A 24,465-nucleotide genomic window follows, 5' to 3' on the forward strand; every position below is an offset into this window, starting at 1 on the left:
AATTGTATCTGAGGGAAAAAAAGAAGGACATCCACGGCAGGGTGGCATGAAATGCTGGAATAAAATGCCAACATTCTCTTTCTTGCATTTTAAAGTAATAATTTAATAATTTAGAAAATCCCGAAATGTTTTTTTTTTTCAAGAAAAAAAAAAGAAGAAGCTTTTATTGTCATTTCAGTACACAGTGAAATGAGACAACGTTTCTCCAGGATCAAGGTGCTACATAAAACAAAGACAGGGATAAGGACATGTAAGCAGTCTTAGCTACATAAAGTGCAACTGTGCAACCTGGTGCAAACAGTGCAGGACAAGACAAACAAGACAGTGCAGGACAAAAGACAGTGTAGACAAAAAGTTACAAGACAGTACAAAAAGTACAAAGAAATGCAATACACAAAAGACAATAAACAGTAACAGAAACAGCGAAACAGGCCTTCTGGCCTTTTTATATATTCAGAAACTAATCAAAATAATAATATTAATAACCATAATAGAAAAACCATAGTACATAACAGTGTTGTATAAAGTAGTAGAAAGCAATACTTGAGTAAAAGTACAAGTATCGTACTAGAAAAAGACTTTGGTAGAAGTGAAAGTTGCCTTTTAGAATATTACTCAAGTAAAAGTCTTAAAGTATCTGATATTTACTGTATTTAAATATCAAAAGTCATTTTCTCATATTTAATGTACTTAAGTATTTGAAGTAAAAGTAAAATTTCAGTGATTTTCGGTAGGCATAAGAGGCACTTCATCCGGTAGGAAGAATCTTTCATTCCAATGTACAGAAACATTTCTTGCAAATATGGCCACGGATGTATAACGTTATCTTCTTCACCCTGTTCACCGAGTTCACCACTATCGTCAGGGTGGTCGTCTACGATAACGGGAGGTCCAGCACGTGCTTCCATGGCGGTTTCAGTTGTACTTCCACCTCCTTTTGGCAACATTACGCTGAAATAGAGCGTGCGGAGCTGCGTAATACAATCTAGGAGCAGTGATTCGCCAAACCTCCCTTATTGCAGTCTCAGACATTTCTGCTGATTTTATATTGTAGTAACGAGTAACGAAGATGCTTAGTGGAAATATAACGGAGTAAAAGTATACATCTTATCTAGGAAATGTAGTGGAGTAAAAGTGAAAGTTGACATAAATTTAAATAGCGAAGTAAAGTACAGATACGTGAAATTTCTACTTAAATACAGTAACAAAGTATTTGTACTCCATTACATTGCAACACTGGTGCATAAGTATGTGATTTGAGACACAGCACTTGTTTGTTGTGATACATTATTGCTTGCTAGTGCAGTGTGTCACATTCTTCATTTCTGTGTGACTAAAAGCGGATCATAAATACAAAATACAAAATGTTCCAGAGGTCATGACACCCTTGATGTGTAGCCTGTAGCACGGCCTCTTAAATATGGGTGGATGGATTTACCTGTTGCTGGATTCACCGTGTTTTTAGTGAACCTTTAAATGATACAGAAGTCATCTCTGTTCCTGTTTCAGTCATGACTTGGCAGGTACAAGCCAAACGCCGTTATCCTCATGAGCTACTAAAACCCAAGATTTTCGCAGGCTGTCACAGGAAACGTCATACCGTAAGTAGAAAATAAAATTATATTATATAATTATATAATAATTTCTAAATGGTTTAAATGGTCACTCACATAATGGAAACTGATATGCTGTTACCTTGGAAATGTTTCTCCAATGGATTGTCTTGACCAGGACAATTTAGTACGCAGCTATAAGTACACTCCCTTGACCTTCCTGCCTAGGAACCTGTATGAACAGTTCCAGCGTGCGGCAAACCTCTTCTTCCTGCTCGTTGTTATCATGCAGGTCTGTGGTTTATTCAGGATTTATTTGATCAGAAAAAAGTGTGTGTGTGTTTGTTTATTACAATATTACATTAAAGGTGGGGTGTATGATGTTTGAGAAATGCTTCAGAAAACTGAGTCGGGCCGACAATCAAAACAAACGTGTAGCCAATGAGCAGAAAGGGGCGTGTCTTGTCAATATCCGGCGGAGAGAGTGTTCAGTGCGCATGTCTGACATTAGCCGAAAGCAATTTAAACATTGACTAAGCGGATAAAAATGAAAAGCGGAAAAAGGCTTACGATAAAGCAAGAAGCAGGACCCATGTTAATATAGGATCAGCTTTCCAGCGCTGGAGAGAACTGAACGTCTTCCGCTTGAAACGGAGCTAAACCTTACACGGTACAACACACAGTACTACAAACACATGTTTGTATTACCATAGTATTACTCATTGTGTTCATTTACTGATAAAAATATCCCCTCGGCCAGCTGCCCCAACAGGTTCCGCCATAATAGTTGCCTGGGTTACTCTTGTGTGTGGGCGGAGCTATGAAAACAGGGGTGACACCCATTTGTGTTGGGGTGTGTTTGTTTAGGTGATTTCAGATGTCAACATTGGCTTTCAAAGATCGTGTACCCCGGCTTTAATTGCCCTCTTAAGGTTGCATAATGATTATTAATGTCCAAATATTCTTCCATATAGGATCGCTAACAGTAAAATAGGAGCTAAATGTGATTTGAATCATTTTAACGTACAGTGCTAAAGTTAGAATGATACAGTGCTAAACTTAGCCTTAATAATAGCATTATCAAGGACTATCATGACATTGCTTTTATTCACCACTCATCTCCACAAAAAGTAAATAATAAATCCGGAATTTGCCCCAAAAATACGAGAAAGCTCAAGAGACCTTTTGTTGTTTCAACTTTATAACTCTAAAGACGTTATATTCCGCTCATACTGGTTTACACGAACGGCATTTTTTGTCATGTTTTACACATTTTAAAGAATATTTGTGAAATAGATGCTAAATAAACATTTTATGTCGCAACCTAGCAATTAAAAAATTGTAAAAGTTTTTTTTGCTGATCGTTAATATCATAACGATTAAAAAAAAATCATAAATCATGTTTGCATAGTATTCACTAAATTGGTCTCCATAAGCGTTTATTAATTGATATGCTGTTTAACGGTGCTTTATCTGTGTGCATCACTTTACAAATGACTGGTTCATTTTTTTTTTTATCTGCTCTACAGTGTATTCCTGCTATTGCTACTCTTTCGTGGTACATCACCATGCTGCCTCTGATTACTGTACTGACAATTCGAGGGTCAAAGGACCTGCTCACAGACCTGGTGAGGAAGTTTAGTCACAAAAGTAATGTGCATACTGAATAACGTAACTGATAAGAAGTTGGCTGTTTTTATAGGAGCCTTCAGTTTATCCTTGAGAGGTTGTTTGTTTAAGTCTAAAATTGGTACCTCTTCAACACCACATTTACCGCAGCAAACCCTTCCAAATACTCTCGAAATCGTCCCCACCACTAGCTCTTTTGTATCAGATTTAGAAAGTTGAATCTTTTCTATACTTCTAACAGTTGAGTGGAATAAAATTGCGAAAATGTCAAATTTTCTTACAGGCCCGGCGTCGCAGTGATGACAGAATTAACCAAAGGCACTGTGAAATCCTTACTACCCAAGGGTTAGTAATATTAAATCTTTTAATGTATATCTGTTTATGCTGTTCATGTAAAAATATCCTATGCAAAGACTGCAATATTTTTGCTTTCTTTTTTACTTGTAGCTTCACAGGAGCACAGTGGAAGGATGTATGTGTTGGAGATATATTGAGAATTTATAGGGACCAAGTGATACCGGTATGTAGTGTGTGTGTGTGTCTGTGTGTGTGTGGGAGGGATAAGTAATTGTTCAGGCATTTTTGTGTTCCACAGGCTGATCTGCTCCTCCTATGCAGCACTGAACCCCACAGCTTATGCTATATTGAGACAGCTGATATAGATGGGTAGGAATACAGCTAGTTCTACGGCTCTGCTTGCTCTCAAAATCAATGCAATGCAATATATAAATATCTATACTGTATCTATACTGTATCTATACTATACAATCTATATAATCTATACTATATATATATATATATATATATATATATATATATATATATATATATATATATATACATATATATATATTTTTTTCTTTAGCACTACTGGATACCATGTTGTGCTTGTGATAAAACTGACATAGTATTTCCTATATACTGTAAATATATATATATATATATATATATATATATATATATATATATATATATATATATATATTTATATATATTCTTCTTTAGCACTACTGGATACCATGTTGTGCTTGTGATAAAACTGACATAGTATTTCCTATATACTGTAAATATATATATATATATATATATATATATATATATATATATATATATATATATATATAATTTATTTGTTTTTTTTTTTTATTTATTTATGTATTTATGACTCATATCTTGTTAATTATTTGCAGAGAAACCAACCTGAAATTTCGCCAGGCTCTGACTGTCACCCACAATGAATTGACATGTGGTCACATAGAAGAGCTTCTCCAGTTTTTTGATGGTTAGCTCATCAGACTTTACATTTGTACGACTTTAATGGATTATAACAACTACATACGGTACATCTTTCCCCATACACTCTACGTGCACTGGGTCTAGCACTGAGGTTCTGTGTTGTTGGTCGCTGGTTTGTCCGTCGTCTCATGTAGAGCTGAATTTGGGTTGGAGTCTTTAATTTGGATTACTGAAGAGTTTTGAGATGTTGGGGTTTGTAATGCATCGTCAGTATGTGTTAATGCAGTGTTTGTTTACTGAAGATGAGGTCCAGCTCAGTGAGGAGCCTCTGTGTTTGCTGGAAAGATTTTTCCTGAAAGTTACAGTATTTCCTTTTTATCCTTTGAATGTAAGAAAACCCTCAAGCTTTGCAAACACGAAGAAGACGCGCTATGGACGTGTTTCCGAAGTAATTCCAAAACACATGGGCTATAGCCCGCCCACACTGACAATTGATTGGTTGATTTACCGAAACAGGCCAATCAGGATTGGCCCCCTCCCTCTCTACCGTGCGCTACAAGGTTTGGAGCACATACTTGAATACTTGTCTCTGTCGCGCATGCGCGCTCTTGCTCGCTCGCTCTAGATTCCGGGAGATTGTAACTAATTTGCGGGCATCAGGGATCAATATGCGGAAGGTTCCCGGAACATCCGGGATACTTGGGATGTCTGGTTTAGTGTTGGTATAAACCATAACGCATAAAAGGGCATTAATGGGAACATTAAAGAAAGTTCTTTAAAAAAGTAACTAAACAGTTACTTTTAACAGTAACGCGTTACTTTTTGGTGTAAGTAATCAATAACTTAATTGAGTTACTTTTTGAATGAAGTAACTAGTAACTGTAACTAGTTACTATTTTTTAGTAACTAGCACAACACTGTCTTCATAAATAAGGCTTTAAAGTGAATGAGTGCAGCTAATTGTCCTCTAAATGCCATCAACGTGTCTGAATTCTGAGCAATAGTGAAAAGGTCTGCAGCAGGTCCAGGTTTAACTGCAGGCCTCGAGCATCAGGTCATTTGCATAAAGCAGAAACAGAAAATAGCCTTCTGACTTGTGTAGTGTGAGACCAGGAGGCAAACATATTTCTGAACCTACGTCACTTTTTAATGTAAAACATTTTTGTCTCTTTCTCAGGGGTTGTTCGGTGCGAGGAGCCAAACTGTCGCTTGTACTCTTTCAGAGGCGAGTTACAGTGGCAGGGACAGTGTTATACACTGGACAGTGAACACATACTGCTCCGGGAAACTGTACTGCGCAACACTGACACTGCATATGGCCTTGCAATTTACACAGGTATACAATACTGATATACTCAATAGATCAATTGTACAACGCAGTTCAGATACTTATATGTATTTCTAAATTTATTTATGTATTTATTAACCTTTAAGAAAATGTTAGGATTAAAAAAAATCTTTTCAATGATATCCTAGGAGCTGACAGTAAGATTCTCAGGAACACTGGCAGTCTGAAAATCAAAAAGACACAAGTGGAGAAGATTCTTAACAAAGTAGTAGGGATGGTAAGAGCTGACTTTTTAAATCTATATATCATATACACACAACTGGCATTTTATCAGTTTGACCTACCATCAGTGATCACCTTAAAGGTATGTACTGATTTTATTTCCTGACTCGCATTTGACTCTTGACTCACGTGGGTGTTGTTTACAGTAATGCCACGGACTACAGTTTACCAGATGATAGGCACAGCTTCGATCTTAGCACAGCAGTGATACACAGTAGTAGTGTGTGTTATATTGTTATGAGAGCATCAAACTCTGCTGTGCATCATTGTTCAACCTCGTGCACTCTTCTGGCTGAATGAGCACAAATCCCTACAGCCGTGTTTCAAAATCCAGTGGAAAGCCTTCCCCGAATTGTGATAATAATGTGTACACAAACTTTTGCTGATATAGTGTATTTAATCCCAAATTTGGAGCCATCGAGCTATCCTCATGGGATAATGAGAAAAGCTTTCACTGGGTTTCAAAAGAAGATCAATTTTTTTTTTACCAAATAAGTATGATGGAAGATGTTCCCCATTGTGCAGATAACCATTACATTTGTACTATCTATTTCTACTTCTAAACTAAATTCTGGTACCAAATGTGTCACAAAATATATATGCAGTGGTCAGAAATGTATTTACATTGTGATAGTTTTATTTAAAAAAAATATAAGATTCCTTACAGTTATAAGTTCTTATAAATGGACCAGGCAATAGAAAATTGATCATACACATCTCTCTAAGAAATGATTTGTTTTTAGATTGTCCTCTCAATGGTGATTATTGCTCTACTCCTGGCTGTGGGATCTGCACTGTTTGAGCATTTGGTTTCCCCAAATATCGAAGTTCTCTCTGCCATTGGTGGCAATTTCCATGCTGCCTATTGGGGCTTCCTGAACTTCTGGGGCTATATCTTACTACTAAGCCCTGCAATGCCCATCGCCCTCTACATCACGTAAAGCCTCTATGTGTTTCATTCGATTTACTTGACATTATCTTGTAATGTTTTTTTTTACCTGTGCTTGATTTATGATGTTTTGCCCTTTGAGGTTTGAACTGATCCATGTCTTGCAATGCTTCCTCATTGGTTGGGACATTATGATGTACTCGGAAGAGAGCAACAAACCTGCGCAGGCCCAAACAAAGACTTTGACTGAAGAACTGGGTCAAGTGGGCCACCTGCTCACTGATAAGACTGGAACTCTCACACAGAACCACCTTTTGTTTCGTCAGTGCTGCATCGCCGGCCAGATTTACGGTCTGTGTACTTCTCTTCTTATCCAATTATCCATCTTATCCATCTCACTACCGTCTAATCTGATCTTTTAAGAGTATGAGTATTTAGTGAGTAGTACAACGTATTTATTTTTCTAATACAATAGGATTAATTAAAATGATTGTATTTTGTTTCTGATCCAGGAGATTTGGCACCAAATTCAATGGTAAGATCCAAAACTTTATATTTTCTTGCATTATCTAGAGTCAGCTCCTGACCTACAGGCACCCCTGATGTAAAGGTTGTTAAAATGACTTTATTAAAAACAAAAAAAAAAAAAAACAGCATTAACCCTTAATCTTCATCATTATAATAGTTCATGTGTATTATACAAGGTTACCTAAGGATTCAGAAACTCTTAAGCCCATGACCTGAGTCATTAGAGTATAAATATAATATGATATATACATAAGCCATATTCTCTTAGTAATTTATCATCATGGTAAAGATAGTCACATTTTAAACAACCGGAGCTGTAATTGACAGACTCAATTTTTTTTTTATCAATAAATCTGGATCATAATATAGATATTATATACTGTATATCCATCTGCTCTCCTGTGCAGCCATTGGACCTGAGCTGGAACAGCTTTTCATGCGGTGGGTTTTCCTTCTCCGACCAGCGGCTTGTGGATCGTTTGCGTAGACAGAGATGTCCTGAGAGCAGAGAATTCTTCACTGCCTTGGCACTGTGTCACACTGTCGTGTGTGAGTGGAATGATGGTCAGTGCCTCTCTGTTACCTCTATGGTTTTAGATGTCAAGACAATATCTGAATAAAGACCTGAATGAACAATTAGTGAAACAGTGCAATGTTTACAATAGACCATGTTTAGAGTGAATTGTGTTCAAATATTACATCGATATATGCATGGGGAATGTTGTGTATATTCAGAGTCCAGCTGCTTAAGGGCTTCCCATTCAAAATATGCAAATTACCTGTACAGGTACATAGTTCACATTTCTGGGGTTGCCAGATTTTTCTTTGTACAGTGATTTTAACTGTACATTAAAAGATAGCATCTTTATGTGGTATCTTTCGGATATATATGCAGTCATGGGAAAAATGAAAATACATGCTGCTTTGAAATTCTGGCCCGCTTTTCTTCATAGCTTCAGGTTATCGATGTTTGAGGACGTTTATTTTTGCACAGATCCTGCCATAGCATCTCAATGCGGCTGAGAGCCGGACATTGTTTTTTCCGTTCCAACACTTTTTCTTCTTTAGCCATTCAGATGTTAATTTGTTGGTATGCTTGGGATCATTTCCTTGTTGCAGGTCCTAATGTTAGCCCAGATCAAAACTCTGTATATCACATAGGAGTGAAAGTGGGGACTCTGGCAGACCTAGTTATGACAATCTAATAAAAGGTTGTATCCTGGGACTGTATTCATGAAAATACATATATAAAATAGGAGTCTTCTAAGAGTCTTAATTGTTTCTTCAACAGAGGACAAAATAGCCAAAAGGTAAATAGAGAGAAGAAACGTATTGCATATGACGTTCCTGCGATGTTTACATTTACCTTTACATTACATTTTTATTACATTTGTTAGCACATCTCTAATATGAACATAATCCCTACACGATATAGTCTCAAATATATCTTAACATAGTAATAAAGTGAAGGCTTATAATAGTCCATATTTAAAAAGAGCTCTTTTTTTCATTGCACAACCAATCACAGTCTTCAAAACAATGTGTCATGGCTAGTAACGGGTTTAGCCTCGCCTCCTCTCTAAGATAAAAGATTTTGTATTGTCCTTGCTCAGAGTTGCTATGAGATTGGTCCTCTGAGATCATTCTTAGAATCTTTACGAATATGAGCAATGCTGTGACTATGTGAGAGTTTATCATAGCCCTCTATGCCCATGAACAGAATGGACTAACTGTAGCATATTTATGCATTCTGTATTATGTAAGAACATTATATCTCTTTATTAAATGTTTCTGCGATGGAAAAGGCTCAATAATATTATCTACCTGAGCTTGAAAAATCACAACAAGCTATTTCACTGCTGCACACAATACAACGGAAAGGCCATCCAAAAACAAAATAATCAAAGTTTACTTTAATCAGCCTGTGATCCTAGTAGAAGTACTTCTGTCTTGTCAGTTTAAGAAGAAGGAATCAACTCAAAATCTTGTTTAATTTAATATAGCTTTGTGTAACACCATACTTTTTGTAATGCACCATTAATAAAAAAGTAAAGTCACCATTAATATTCACAACCTGATAACAGTCAGACTAATTAGACCTGAGGCTGCAAAATGACAAGATTTTAATTATAAAATCTAATAGTCTGTCTAGCATATTGTAATCTATGTAGTTCGATCTTTTACTAATTTAACCAGTGCTGGTTCAATACTGCGATTCAGTCTAAATCATGAAATGTATTGTTCTTATATATGCTTCCTATAACTATTGGCTGGCACAGAAGGAAATCTAAAACAGTCTGTACTCAAGACTGTACTGCATATACAGTAGACAGTCTATATGGCTGCATACATAATCCTAGTTCACTGCAAACGTAGTTTAATTACACAATATTCCTTATTATTACCCTCATTATTTTGTCAGTTAATTGTACACAGAATGTTATATAGACATGAATTCAATGTCATGGGCATGCAGGCTGTTTTATTATGTGTACTTGTTGTGTAATTATTGTATTAGACAATGTAAGTGTAACTAATGATTGTCTGTGACAAAAAGGTTCATGGTCCTGGAGTTTTTGGAAAATGTCAGTGTTTATAGGGTTAAAGAAAAATGGACTGTGGCCGGAATATGTACTGTAGCATGAATAGCCTGTGTTTTATCTAGGGTTTCCTCAGTACCAGGCAGCATCTCCAGATGAGCAGGCTCTGGTGTGTGCAGCTCGAGAGCTGGGCTGGGTATTTCTGTCTCGCACACGAGATTCCCTTATGGTGAGCGAGCTGGGAATCACACGCCAGTACAAACTGCTGGCCCTGCTGGAGTTCACCAGCAAGAGAAGGCGTATGTCGGTGCTGGGTAAGAGCACGAAAAAAGCTCGATTTTATTTGAAGCTACTGGAAGTTTGACAGTAACCAGATTCTGTGATCATACGAAACATAATTACCTCCACAATTGTTGTAGCCCACCATAGCTACAGTAGCAATACAGTACATAGCAAGTTACTGAAGAATTTTCTGTCAAAGTGAAGTTAAACATATACTGTATTTAAAGTGACGTGACATACATCTAAGTAAAGTGACCCATATTCAGAATTTGTTCTCTGCATTTAACCCATCCAAAGTGCACACACACAGCAGTGAACACACACACACCATGAACACACACCCAGAGCAGTGGGCAGCCATTTATGCTGTGGAGCCCAGGGAGCAGTTGGGGGTGCGGTTCCTTGCTCAAGGGCACCTCAGTCGTAGTATTGACGGCCCGTTACTCGAACCCACAACCTTAGGGTTAGGAGTCTCTCTAACCATTAGTCCATGACTTCCCCATGTCCAAAGAATTCTCATAGACACATGTCCATGATTTGAAAGTACTTGTGCGCAAAACTGACCAAGTCTTAAAAGCTACCAAACAATGCTAGCTACCAAGTCCTTGAGTTAGTTACAACATAATTTGTGTGTGTGTGTGTGTGTGTGTGTGTGTGTGTGTGTGTGTGTGTAGTGAGAACACCAGAGGGAGCAATAAAACTCTATTGTAAAGGTGCAGATGCTGTCATTCTGGCACGTTCGCATGAAGGCACTCTGCATGAAGACAGCGTAAAACATTCACTTGAGGTTAGTGCTAATGGACCATTCACCATCCACTTAGAAATTTGGTACTTTTCATTTTTTTTGGCCATGCTATGCTAAACATATTTCTAAACTCATGAAGTATTCATGTTGTTTTACCATGACCTTATAGAGGATTAAATGAAAATAATTAACTGAAGTTAAGAGAGTCTCTTTTTGTGTTTGTGGAGGCAGGTTTTTGCTCAGAGCTGTCTGCGGACATTTTGTGTTGCTGTGCGGCTTGTAAGCGAGGCTCAATGGACGGAGTGGAGTCATATTCTCCAGCAGGGTGCCATGGCAACCACATGCCAAGACAGTCTATTGGAGGACCTGCATGACCAAATGGAAAGAGAACTGATGGTATGATTACAGTATTTTTTATGTTGATTTAACAGTCGGTCGCTACTCATCATTACCAAATATCAAGACGGTCATTGCTATGGTCTGGGTTAAACCAGTCATGTCATGATTCGCCATTTAATTTTTTTTTCAGTTCAGTCTAAAAACTTTTTTTCTATGCTCACTCTGAAAAGACATATTCATACTCCATTTGAATTTTTTTTTTAAGATGAATGGATTAAAATTAGAGCAACTGCATCATCTAGAAGGGATCCATTTGAAATTTATTCTAGGCATCTCAAAGCTAGTGGATACAATGTAAACATGCAAAACAAACAAACAAATTATTCCCTGTTTTAGGTACATATTCACATTTTAACAAATTTTTTTCCAAATGATCAATAATTATCAATAAGATCAACTGAAACTAACTTCATAGAATGCATTAAAAAAAGTTATACAAATTGACAAGTCATTCAGTATCAGAATCTGTCTTTACTTGCTGCTACTGGACATTAAAAAAAAACAAATACCAATCTGTGCATCTTTTACCCAAATGTTTGCACAGAACTTAGTTGTATCTGCACTACCTACTCAATGCTGGGCCTTATAGACAATGGTACTGTGTAACATAGATGAATTACATGGGTTGACATTTTAATCTGTACAGTCTTGGTTGCTACTGGATACTTTAATTTCCTTTTTTCACAAAGCATCTCAACCCTTAAAAGGCCTCATAATTTCAATCCTTCCATCCATCCATCCATCCATCCATCCATCCATCCATCCACCCACCCACAGTGGGGGAAATAATTAATGTGACATTGGCAAGACCAATGTGCTGTCAAAAGATGTCAGAAACAAGAGTAGACCTGTACAGGGCTGGAATGGGCTTAAGACCATCAGCAAGACGCTTGGTGGAAAATAGCTGGTGGAAGTTCCATTGGCGGAAAATAGCTAAAGATTCACTATTTATTAACAATGAATTGTTGCTAACAAGTATTTTATTTTATTTTATCTAAGATGCTGGGGGTGGCAGCTATTGAGGACCGTCTACAGGAAGGAGTCCCAGAGACCATTTCTAGCCTCCGACGCGCAGGGGTGAAAGTGTGGGTGCTGACCGGAGATAAGACTGGTATTCTGATTTTTTTACAACGATTATTAATCACAAAGCAGAATCATTTAATTGAAATTAAGTTAGGGAAATTCTGCTTCTTTTAGCAGACGAATAAGTCTTTTTAACTCAGAAGCCGTTGACAGTAGTGTGTTGTAAGTATGTAAGTACATAAAACGTATTCCTGAGATATGCTGTCACTTCATTATGGGCATTATGAGCAAATTGTCTGAGAAACAAGTTTGGTTTTGGTTGGTCTCACAGTGTTATTACTCAAATTTTTGAATTCAAAGTTTTACATATTATAGAGGGAGCTCTTGGAATTCTTTATAGTGCTTTCATACATGCACTGTTTAGTCTGCCTGAATAGAAGTCAGGTGATTTTTATTGCAGTGAGGAATTCTTTCTATCCTGAATTGGCCCAAATACAGAAAGTGAACCAATTATGCCATGTGTTTTGGCTTGCACATGACATTTTTCTGTAGCTGTGACCTTTTCAAATGAAGTGTTGCAGAAATGTGATGTGATGTGAGATTGGGATTGGTGAACAAATTGAGAAAATAAACAAGGATGTGTTGCAAAGTGATTTCAATTAATAATAGAATTTTTACTGATTTTTAAAAATTATTTCTACATGCACTGGGCAAAAGGTTTGTTTACTTTTTCCATTGCTGTATTTCTGACCAGTGAATGAAGGACCTTTACATATTCAGCCCTACAAACTAAATAAAGAAATAAAATCTTCAAAATAGATGCGAAAGCAGATTTAACTCCTGGACCTTCACTCGTGTATAAACTATGGTTTGAATATGTACGACTTCCTGTTTGGCAACTTTGGCACCATATTTGTTTTTTTGCTGTTCTGGATGAATTGTGTCACAAATTTAAAATCATACTAAAAAATATTTTTTGTTTTTTTGTTGATGTGTTCCAAACCTTATGATATTCGATCAGAAATTGTAGGTAAAAGAATGTTGAAAAAAAATTTAAATGGAAAATTCAATATAAATAATACTATAAATAGTAATATTTTTTTTATATATAATGAATATAAAAAATATTTTGAATATTTTATAGTAATATTCAATAGAAATAAACCTGCATCATGATAAATCATGATAAAAAAAACGGAAAATTGTGGAATTGTGTTTCAACAACACTGCATTGCAATATTATTAATGCAATTGTATGTCCAACTTGCTGTTACTGGTGCTAGAGTATTTGAAGGGTTTATAACTAAATCGTCAGGAATGGCTGGGACTATTCCTTGCCTGTACACTAGGGGGACGTTCTGGCAGTTTTGTCTTGTCCCATGTGCTTTTGTTTGAGAGGGGGGTACTGTCAGGTGCCTAACACAAGAAATTCCACGACTCAACCTGCTGGGCTCCTTTACCCTCTCCCCATTCCTAGACGTCCCTGGTCCCACATTGCCCTTGACTTCGTTACCGGTACCCCCTTCCTTGGAGGAGCCCGGGAGGTTGAGTCTTGGAGTTCTTGTGTTGTGCACAGGTGGTGCCCCTACAAATTTGCAAACGTCCCTACGGAGCGTAGGCCACCACAAACGCTATTGAAAATAGAGTTCGGGGCTTTTCTGGGTGACAGAACAAGGGTGAACTGTGACATCAAAGATGATATGGGGGTGCAGATTGTTGGGAACATAAAGTCTGTTCTCCAGGCAGTTGCTGGGCAGATGTTGCCCTGACAGAAAGACTCAGCCATTCCTGACAAAATTGCTTTGTACGTGGCCGAACTGTCCGCTATTAATGTAATACATTTCCAAAAAAACCTCACAAAGTGCTGGACATTAGGATTTAGAGACTCTTAACGGTTCCTTTCTGTCTTTCTACTTTACTTCCATAGCTGTGTCAAGCATATTCACTATTCACCATTCACACATTAACAAACAGGAGAAAAGAAGTTTCCATGGTAGCATCTGAAGCACTGTTACACGTGATATTTCATTAATAGAGACGTTTTCTCTTTCTTTAAATGAACAGAAACCGCCGTGAATGTGGGATATGCCTGCAAGTTGGTGGATGCAGATACAAAAATTTTTCAAGGGAATGAGCTCAGGTGAGGTATCATTTGTGTTTTCATACAAACACACTTTTTTCATTAATTAATCCAGTAGTGATAAATATCTAAAAAATCTTCTTTTTTTCTTCCAGAGATATTCTTTATTCTCCCAGCCTAGAATTATGTCGTAATAAGGGAAAAGTGTCCTATGTTTGGAGCACACACACACAGTCTCAGTGGAGTAAAGCTGCCATTGTTGTTGATGGATTTGAACTTGTGAGTATCTGATTTTATGAACATATGCATATGTCAGTTTTTATTGAGCATTTTGTCAATAACCACAGCACTGCTCTGGCAGTCTCATTTCTTGCAGTATTCACCTTAACTTTTATTAAAAAAAAAACTCAAGATGGCTTGTTTTCCAGTGTAGACGTTTTGAAAAATGACAGGTTTCTTATCGTATGATGTGATGCGTTATGCCTATGGAATAAGTTAAATTGCCCTAATTGTTCTTATCTTCCTAATATGCCCTAATTGTTCTTATCCACATCATATCCACCCCTAAAATCTTTTTATTGATGGTTTTTATAGGAAGAACTGATCAAGACACCAGAGTTGGGTGCAAAGTTTGTGTCTTTGTGCAACCAGTGCCAATCAGTGCTGTGTTGTCGTGTCACCCCGGGGCAGAAAGCAGAAATTGTAGAGCTGGTGAAGAAGTTTGCTTCCTCCATCACAATGGCGATAGGAGATGGTGCCAATGATGTGAATATGATTAAAAGTAAGTAGCAGAGGATGAACACACTAAGAGCGTCATCAAAACAGTTTGATTTTTAATTAATTAATTAGATTTTATACTGTTCATATACAATAATCCAAAAATAACTTTACTTCTGTCTCTTCCTCACTTATCAACACAGTGGCACATATAGGGGTTGGTATATACGGTGTAGAAGATGGTCAGGCAGTACAGAATGCAGACTATTCACTAGCACAGTTTCGCTTCTTGAACAGACTGCTGCTGGTTCATGGCCAGTGGTCTTACCACCGCATCTGCAGCTTTTTGAGTTACTTCCTGTATAAAACCACTTCCTTTGCCCTGGTGAACATCTGGTTCAGCTTTTTCAATGGCTTCAGTGCCCAGGTAAATCTGCAGATTTCTCAAAACTGCTCAAATGTATTTAGATATTTCTCCATCTTCAGTTTTGCCTTTTTGCACACATTTTACAGTTCTTTCCAAAGGTAGCTTTTGAGTCAGTGCTTATTTGTTTTGTTTAGGAGCTCTGCGTTTGAACACTGGAGTATGCTAAGAGTTGTCACTGAAAAATAAGTCAATAGCGTAGTCTTTGCTTTCCCCTATTATCTGTCAATTTCAAACATTCATTCATTTTCTACCGTTTATCCGAACTACCTCGGGTCACGGTGAGCCTCAGGCGTCATCAGGCATTAAGGCATAAAGTTAAATAGACAGGGTGATCACAATAGGAAACAGGTGTGGAGACAGGGAAGGGCAGACGAAGGTGTGGCAGACACGTGACGAGGAACGTAAACACATGCATGTGGCCAAAGTCCGGGCTGAGTCCTGACAGTACCCTCCCCTGAGGCGCGGCAAGGCACACGGCGAGGCAGGTGGGGGGAGCAAGGCACACGGCGAGGCAGGTGGGGGGAGAAAGGCACACGGCAGCTCAGCCAAAGAGGGCCAAGCGACGTACACCGCCAAGCTGATGGGCCGAGCGACGTCCACCGCCGACCTGATGGGACGAGCGACGTCCACCGCCGAGCTGACGGGCCGAGCAACGTCCACAGACGAGCTGACGGGCCGAGCGACGTCCACAGCCGAGCTGACGGGCCGAGCGACGTCCACAGCCGAGCTGACGGGCCGAGCGACGTCCACCGCCGCGCTGACGGACCGAGCGACGTCCACAGCCGAGCTGACGGGCCGAGCGATGTCCACAGCCGAGCGACGTCCACAGTGAGCTGACGGGCCGAGCGACGTCCACAGCCGAGCGCTACCCCCGACGCATGGGGTACGGGGAGGGAGGGCGGGGTAGAACAAAAAATCCTCCACAGAACAGAAAATCCATAGGGGTGAAATACGGGCCTGCAACACCCCCCCCCACGGATAGGAAGTGGGGCGACGTCCTCCACGGAAACCAAATGTGAAGCGACGCCCCCCACCGGACAAATGCGGGGCGATGTCACAGGACACCGAAAAAACAAAACAAAACGCGGGCTGGTGACATGGCCCGCAACCAGGAAGTGAGGCGGTGCCCCCTGCGGAGAAACCGGATGCGGAGCGGCGTCCCTCACTGAAAAAATGCGGACCGATGTCACCAAATCCGCGAAGTCCAGGGGAAAAAAGTCATATAAGAAAAAAAATACTCCCAATTGGCCAGGTTACCGCTATCCTAATCTTCTGTCATGAACGTGGGACAGAACAGACCCAGATGCAGGAGGGTGAAATAAACAGGGTTTAATAACACAAGAACACTAAATAGGACACGGACTAAAGACAGGACAAAACAACAGTAGATTCCGCGCTGCACAAGGCAACGGGGCACAGTTAAATAGACAGGGTGATCACAATAGGAAACAGGTGTGGAGACAGGGAAGGGCAGACAAAGGTGGGGCAGACACGTGACGAGGAACGTAAACACATGCATGTGGCCAAAGTCCTGACAGCTATGTTTATTTTGAATAATCCAAGAATCATTATCCCAGTCAAGGATCAAAACAGACCAAAGATAGTTCTGGATGGTCTGGAAAGTAGAAACATAAGCAACAATCTCAACATGGAAGTAAAATAAGGCTCAGAATTCACACAAGGTTGTATACGCTTATGTAAATCACAGGATTGTATAAATAGACAAACTAAGCAGAAACTAAACAAGGAACCCATGACACAACGGGAGGCAAACCTAAAGAAATACATGTGAATATGTAAGCATATAACTACATAATGGGAAACAAAGCATGAAGAGCATGTTTCATACTGGGAAAAGATTACCACATATAATTTTTTCCTCATAGAAATACACAAGAAACAGGTCGTTGTTTGGTAAATGCAGATAGTGAACAGAACTGAAATGAAAACAGTATTGCTCTGCATACCAACATCTTAGCCAGCATAAAGTCATTACCAGTCAACTACCTACAAACAAGCAACCACCTAAGGCCACATATAAACCTCCTTCAAACAACCTTGCAACAAACTAGCAAGCTTTCAAGATAGCATAGCAATACCCCAGCAACCATCTAGAATATCTTAGCAATCAGCTAATTTGGCATAGCAACCACATTTCTAAACCCTTACAAACTAGTGGTACTGTATATGCTAGCAACCATCTACTGTAGCAACATCCCATTTGGCAGTCTGTAACCACCTAGCAGTACCTTAACAACTTCCTACTAACGCCCCAGAAAAAAAAATGGTATATCAAATGAAACGTCATAGCAACAACCTAGCAACCACCTTGGATAAAATAGCTAGGTGGAATATCCATCTACACCCTAGCAATCACCTGTGCGAACATAGAAACCACAATACCCCAGCAACCATGTGGAATACTCTAGTAACCACATAGCAAACAAGTTACATCCACAGTGTGCAACTTTTCCTCAAGTGGATGTGTGCTAATGATGGTGCTATCTCAAGGCTAACATAACAAATTAAAACATAAATTTAAAGTGTTTCAGACCACATGTGAACGGGACATGAAGTCACACAAAACACCTGTTTATTTTGGATTAGTGCGAACATTATAACAACACTTCCCTGTGTAACAGTTACCCATTTACCCTTCTCTTCCTCTTCTTGTTTGTCTGATAGCATTTATGTTTGGCTTGGATGTAATATGAGATTTTACTGATTTGGATTAAAACCTTTGGATACCTTCTGTTGTTCATCCTCCAGCTTATGTATGAGAGCTGGTTTATTTCCCTCTACTCCATCTTGTACACATCCCTACCTGTTCAGTGCTTGGGTTTATTTGAACAGGTGAGTAAAACAGTTGAGCAGATCAAAACATTGCAGTGATTTTTATTTGCGGAATGATTCACATGAATCTGGGTTATTGGTGCAGAACATAAGCGCTGAGAGCTGTCTTCGCTGGCCAGAGCTCTACATGACTGGACAGAGACAGGAGCTTTTCAACCCCCTCACCATATGCGCGACAATGCTCTACTCCATTTACACCTCCGTCATCCTCTTCTTCTTGCCCTTTGGCGTTTTTCAGGACTCAGACACAGACTATCAGACGTTGGCTGTTACTGTGGAAATGTCAGCTGTTTTCTTAGTTACTTTGGAGGTATGTTTATTCTTAATATTGTTGAATCTTTCTAAAGAACTTGGAAGTTTCAAATTTGTAAAATAGATTTTTCTGTAAAATCTCTTTCTTACATGTGTCTCTTAGATCAGTCTACGCACTAAATACTGGACCAAGTACAATTTTGCTGCAGTTTTTGTCAGTCTGGTTCTGTTTTTCCTGTCCACCATTGTCCTTCATAGCCCTCGTCTGTTTACAGGGTCTCCCAAAGACTACAGTTTCTTTGGTATTCCACTTCCTCTTTATATCCATGAGCAGGGGTCGGCAACCTTGAACACTCAGAGCCATTTGGACCCGTTTCCCACAGAAAAAAGAAACACAGGGAGCCACAAAACCCTTTTGATATCTAAAATGAAGATAACACTGCATATATCGTTTTTTTTACCTTTATGGAAAGTATAGAAAAAACTGTAGTGTGTTGCATTTATGGAATCAATGAACTGCTACAGAGTAAACAAAATTTTATCTCTGCAGGCAAACAAAAATATTTTGAACAGTTTGAACTAACTTTAACAAAAAAGATGCTGGGTTGAAGGTTACTTTCAAATAAAATGTCCAATATCTAATTGAGTCCTCTTCGTATTCATGACATCAAAATTTTAACTTGCCGTCTGCAGCAAACCAAAACTGCGTCTGCTTCCGTGTGTCGGATTTCGCAAGTCGGCAGTTAGAATTTCACTTAGAATTTAGAATTACATTAAAAAAAAAACTAACTAACTAAAATAAAATAAATTTAAATTAAATATTTATTTCCAAATCTACAGGGAGCCACATCAGAGGGATGAAAGAGCCACTTGCGGCTCCGGAGCCACAGGTTGCCGACCCCTGTCCATGAGCATTAACCTACAAGCAAATGTAGCATAGAACAATGGCACTAATGTGGAAAATTCCATCTTATGATTTGTCAACAAATCCGTATTTGATAACGAGTCTTGGGTATGTTACTGAGGATAACATGGCTGTACTTACGCAATTAAATCTAGTCATTTTAATATAGTAAATATTATAATATCATGTATATTTCGAGAGACATAGCATTTTATTTTAGAATGTAGTGATAATACTTTTATTATGAAATGCATCAAGTCTATATTTAGTTATTATTCTTTGTGAGCAGGTTTTAAATTGCACCAGTTTTAATTTGCACTGCGATCCAGATACAAGCCACAATGGGGAAAAGTGTTATCTCAGTAATTTTGACCATGGCATGGTTGTTGGAGCCATACAGGCTGCTTTATGTTTTTTTTCCCGAAACTTTTGATGTCTGGAGATTTTCAGACACAACAGTCTCTAAAGTTTATGCATAAAAGATGTAGAAAAAAAACCGATAAGCTTTCAGTGATCAGTGGTGCGACATCCGGAAATGTTGTGTTGGAAAAGAGATGCCTTTTTTTTTTTTTTGTGGGAACTTGTATATAAACTTAATCTTCTCAGACTGGTTCAGACTCCAGTAAGTCCAGTAACCACTCTTCACAAGCATCTCAGCTACAACACATTACAGCTTCAGGATGTTGAGCTACAAGTGAAACAGACCATGCTTTGTTCCACTCCTGCTGAAAAACTGGCACACAAGCGTGCAGAAAAACCAAACAGCTGAAAACTAGATAAAGACCAAACCTTCTTTATCTCTCCTCACAATTCTGTGTAAACTCTAGAGACTATTCTTCTACATTCAAAGTATTAAATATCTGGATTATGAAGGCCTAATCTTTTTTTCAGTTTATGGTTAAATAAATTAGTCAGAACTTCTAAGGCTTTTTTCTGCTTTTATTGTTTTCTTCTATTATGTTACAGGCTTTTTTTTTCTGCCAAATCATCTGTAACTGCATCGATTTTAATCATCTTGATTTTAGGTAGTTAATAAAATGAAGCAAATTAGTCATTAATAGATTGGGATGAAATTAGGTTCAAAATAAAATGTACAGTGAACCATGAAAAAGTAACTACCCAACACTGCTTATCTTACATTGAAAGCATGTCTCTTGCTGGCAAAACTCCAGCATTTCTTTCTTTCTTTCTTTCTTTCTTTCTTTCTTTCTTTCTTTCTTTCTTTCTTTCTTTCTTTCTTTCTTTCTTTCTTTCTTTCTTTCTTTCTTTCTTTCATTCTTTGAGATTAGATAAATAGACTGTTCTCATTATTTTGGCAGGAGCTTCATTAAATGCCTTCACACTTCCTGTTGTATGGTTGACATCATTCCTAACCAGCTGCACCGCTGTCTTGCCCTCGATTACAAGACGAGCTCTGAATGTGATCATGGTAAACCCCAACAAACACAAGGTGAGGGGACTCTTAAGCAGGATTACGTCTGTCAAAAATCTTTATCATACGGTATAATAAGGTTTTTGTACTTTTGACTTTAATAGGTTCATTCGGTAAAGGAGCCAGTTGAACTACAATCATGGATCAGGAACAACTCTCCTCAACATTTGTCCTAACCAGTCCTTGAGGCCGTAAGGAGTCTTGTCTGGAGGAGACAGGAAGGATAAACATATGAGGAAACTAAAAATACTGTATGTAAAAATACCCTCCAGGAATATTAGCATGATATTATCTAAGGCAGGCAATAGATTTGTCAGCTTATTTGAAGGTACAGTATATCATCGTCTTTTTAAAACATACTTCTAAATTATTCAGAATGGCATTTTTTTCTTCTTGAGACGTTTTCCTCATCCAGCTTCATGAAATAAATAAAAAAATAAAGTGCTAAATAATCTCATACACAATCAGCAGAACATGAACAACATTTGTATAACATTTGTACATTTTACTCTGCCTGAAAAATTTTATAATATGTATCTGACCCGGGGAGCACGGTGGCATAGTGGTTAGCACATTCGCCTCACACCTCCAGGGTTGGGGGTTCGATTCCCGCCTCCGCCTTGTGTGTGTGTGTGTGCCCTGCGATGGGTTGGCACTCTGTCCAGGTTGTATCCTGCGTTGATGCCCAATGACGCCTGAGATAGGCACAGGCTCCCCGTGACCCGAGGTAGTTCAGATAAGCGGTAGAAAATGAATGAATGTGTCTGACCCAGCAGCAGTGATCATAAAGCAAATGATATTTCTTTTAACTTTTTTTATTTTTTACTTTTGTATCATTTACACCCACATTTGGAAAAGTATCAGTTTTAAATTGAATATTTGAGATAGTATATAAATATATCGAGCAATTAATTTTTTTAAATTTATTTTTTATACCTTGCAACCTTACATTTCATACATGTCAATTCGGCAGATTCCTACCAGTCAAATTATAACTATAAAAAAGAGATATGTTTTTTAGACACAAGATTAAACAAATACCCAATTCAAATCCAATTATTTGTCACATACACATACATAGTACGACATGCAGTGAAATGCTTTTTAGGTCTGTCCGGTATTCAAGCATGGAATTGAGGATAAAAATTAAACCAAAAGGACGTAGATAAATAAAAAAGTATAAACTATATAAAAACTATATAAAATATGAAAATATATGTGAAAAATATATGTATATACATAAATGCATATAGATGCAATTAGCTGATACGCCACTCTTTTTACTGAGCCATAAAGAGGATGAGTTTTTTTTTATCTAATCTTAAAATAAAACAACTGTGAAATGTGAACAATCAGCTGCACTTGGGAAAGGTACGATACTCCAGTTAAACACGTGATGTTAACATTTCCCGTATTACATATTTATTTTAGAAATATAAATGACTCATGGTTGCTAGGAGACAGTCAATGACTCGATAGTTTTCCCTAAACCTCAGATCTTATTTAGATTAGGTTATATTTTTGGATTTTTCCACCTTTTAGATGTATTGGGAGAAATAAATCCTGTTGCCTTAAAAATTTGATTTTAAAATTCAAATATTTTTACGACTTAAAGGCAGGGTCTCTGATGTTTGAAAGTCAATATTGACATATAAAATCACCAAAACAAACACGCCCCTAACCCAAATGGGCCCCACCCCTGTATTGATAGCTCCGCCCACACATACAGTACATACATAACCCAGGCAAATAATGGAAAGAAACGTGTCTTTATCATAGCTGAAGGGAAGAACAATACGATTGCAGATAAACACACAAGCAAAAATGACACACAAGCATAATCATGTAAAGGACAAAGGCATATATTAGTTCTGTGTAACAAAGCAAAACCAACGTTACTCACCTATCGAGAAGGAAAAAAGCGCCTCGGCGTCTTAAGTAAAGTCGGCCGCATATTCACAGATTGGAGTTTCCCGAGTCGATAACTCCTGAGCTAAACGCTGTTACTACACAAAACGCGGTTGTAGCTGTAGAGGTGTTATTTGTTTAGTAACAGCTTTTAGCTCAGGAGTTATCGACTCTGGAAACTCCAATCTGTGAATATGTGGCCACACATATTGACAAGACCCGCCCCTTTCTGCTCATTGGCTACACGTTTGTTTTGATTTTTGTTTAGTTTGTCGGCCCAACGCAGTTTTCTGAAGCATTTCTCAAACATCGGAGACCCCACCTTTAAAGCGGAAATTAATTAAAACGAAAATATATGAGAACGAAAATGAGTATTGCATGTTCCCTCATTACTTTTATTTCATCTATATTAATGTTGATATTTCCTAGAAATGATTTCTTTAAACGCTTTAAATTATGACACTGAAATGACCTCAAATATGGTACCTTTTTTATCATGGGAAATATAGCATAATTCTTTGTCTGCAGGTTCCACCTTCCCGATCATTTCTATACAGTATATGCAGGCTAAATATAAACGTATGAGAAGTGAAGTGAACTCGGTGATTGCTCAGATTGACTGTGTTGAATTCTTTAACTACTACAATAACACAAAAGCCTATTGTGAAAGTTTTCTTGAATGAAGAAGACTTATCACAATGAGAGCAGAACAGCAGAGCTCTGGGATTTTACTAGAGTAAAATGTTCTGAAAGGAAACATTTCGCTTTATTTCAGACAGCTGCAAAAAGTTTAACTAAACAACAAATTCATGCTATTTGATTAGCTAGAATTTATAAATGTATGTTTTATCTGTGTGTTGTTGAAGTGTGAGGTGGTTCAATTGATGGTTCAATATTAATTCAATACTGTTTCAGTCTGTCTGGAGTTTTGCATGTTCTCCTCATGTCCATGAAGGTTTCAGGTTCTCGGGTTTCCTTTGACTCTTATTACGTGGATTGAATTCACTAGAACTGATATGTTAATGTGTTTTTATGTAGACCGGTATCTCATTGAAGGTGTGTCCCTGCTCCATGTACTCAATGTTCTCAGTGATATGTGTGTGTCCTTCACAACTTTTAATGATCTTTTAAATAAAAAAATATTCTATAGTTCCTACAAATTACTTTGGAAAAAACTTTTCTCTCAGTTTCTTTTAACATGCCAGGGATTTTCAGTCTACCAACAGAGCTAAAGATGTCACGAACCGAGCCCAAGTTCATGTTCATGACTGCTTGATGAGTGATATATCATTTGGACATTGATCCTAAGATGTGAACATGCACATCATCTCTTTTCCTCTTTGTTTCATCCTCCATCTTTAATCAGAATCGCTTTCATTCTAGTAAAGCTGTTTGTTTCCTCCCATCACTTCATTCACCATAGGGTTCTAGTAAAGAGAGACCACAACATATAATAAAACTTGCTAGTTAAGCTGAATTTATGCTAGTAGTGGTCAAT

At 38.0% G+C, this 24,465-nt stretch overlaps 1 protein-coding gene across 1 annotated transcript; it reads left to right on the forward strand.

The window, feature by feature from the left end:
- The first annotated feature begins 1,511 nt into the window (after positions 1–1,511).
- On the forward strand, positions 1,512–22,750 carry atp8b3 (ATPase phospholipid transporting 8B3). The gene is made up of 23 exons (XM_047807458.1): positions 1,512–1,601; positions 3,083–3,181; positions 3,466–3,527; positions 4,373–4,464; positions 5,596–5,754; positions 5,895–5,983; positions 6,732–6,925; positions 7,020–7,228; positions 7,390–7,412; positions 7,813–7,969; positions 10,071–10,259; positions 10,902–11,014; positions 11,204–11,368; positions 12,371–12,482; positions 14,459–14,534; positions 14,630–14,753; positions 15,069–15,255; positions 15,395–15,618; positions 18,388–18,471; positions 18,557–18,781; positions 18,887–19,025; positions 20,947–21,077; positions 21,164–22,750. Exons 1-23 carry the CDS (start codon positions 1,512–1,514, stop codon positions 21,233–21,235), a joined length of 3,015 nt encoding a protein of 1,004 aa, XP_047663414.1. The 3' UTR covers positions 21,236–22,750.
- The last annotated feature ends 1,715 nt before the right edge of the window (positions 22,751–24,465 follow it).

Source organism: Tachysurus fulvidraco, chromosome 2 (assembly GCF_022655615.1).
Source record: "Tachysurus fulvidraco isolate hzauxx_2018 chromosome 2, HZAU_PFXX_2.0, whole genome shotgun sequence".
In the NCBI taxonomy this organism is placed as follows: domain Eukaryota; kingdom Metazoa; phylum Chordata; class Actinopteri; order Siluriformes; family Bagridae; genus Tachysurus; species Tachysurus fulvidraco.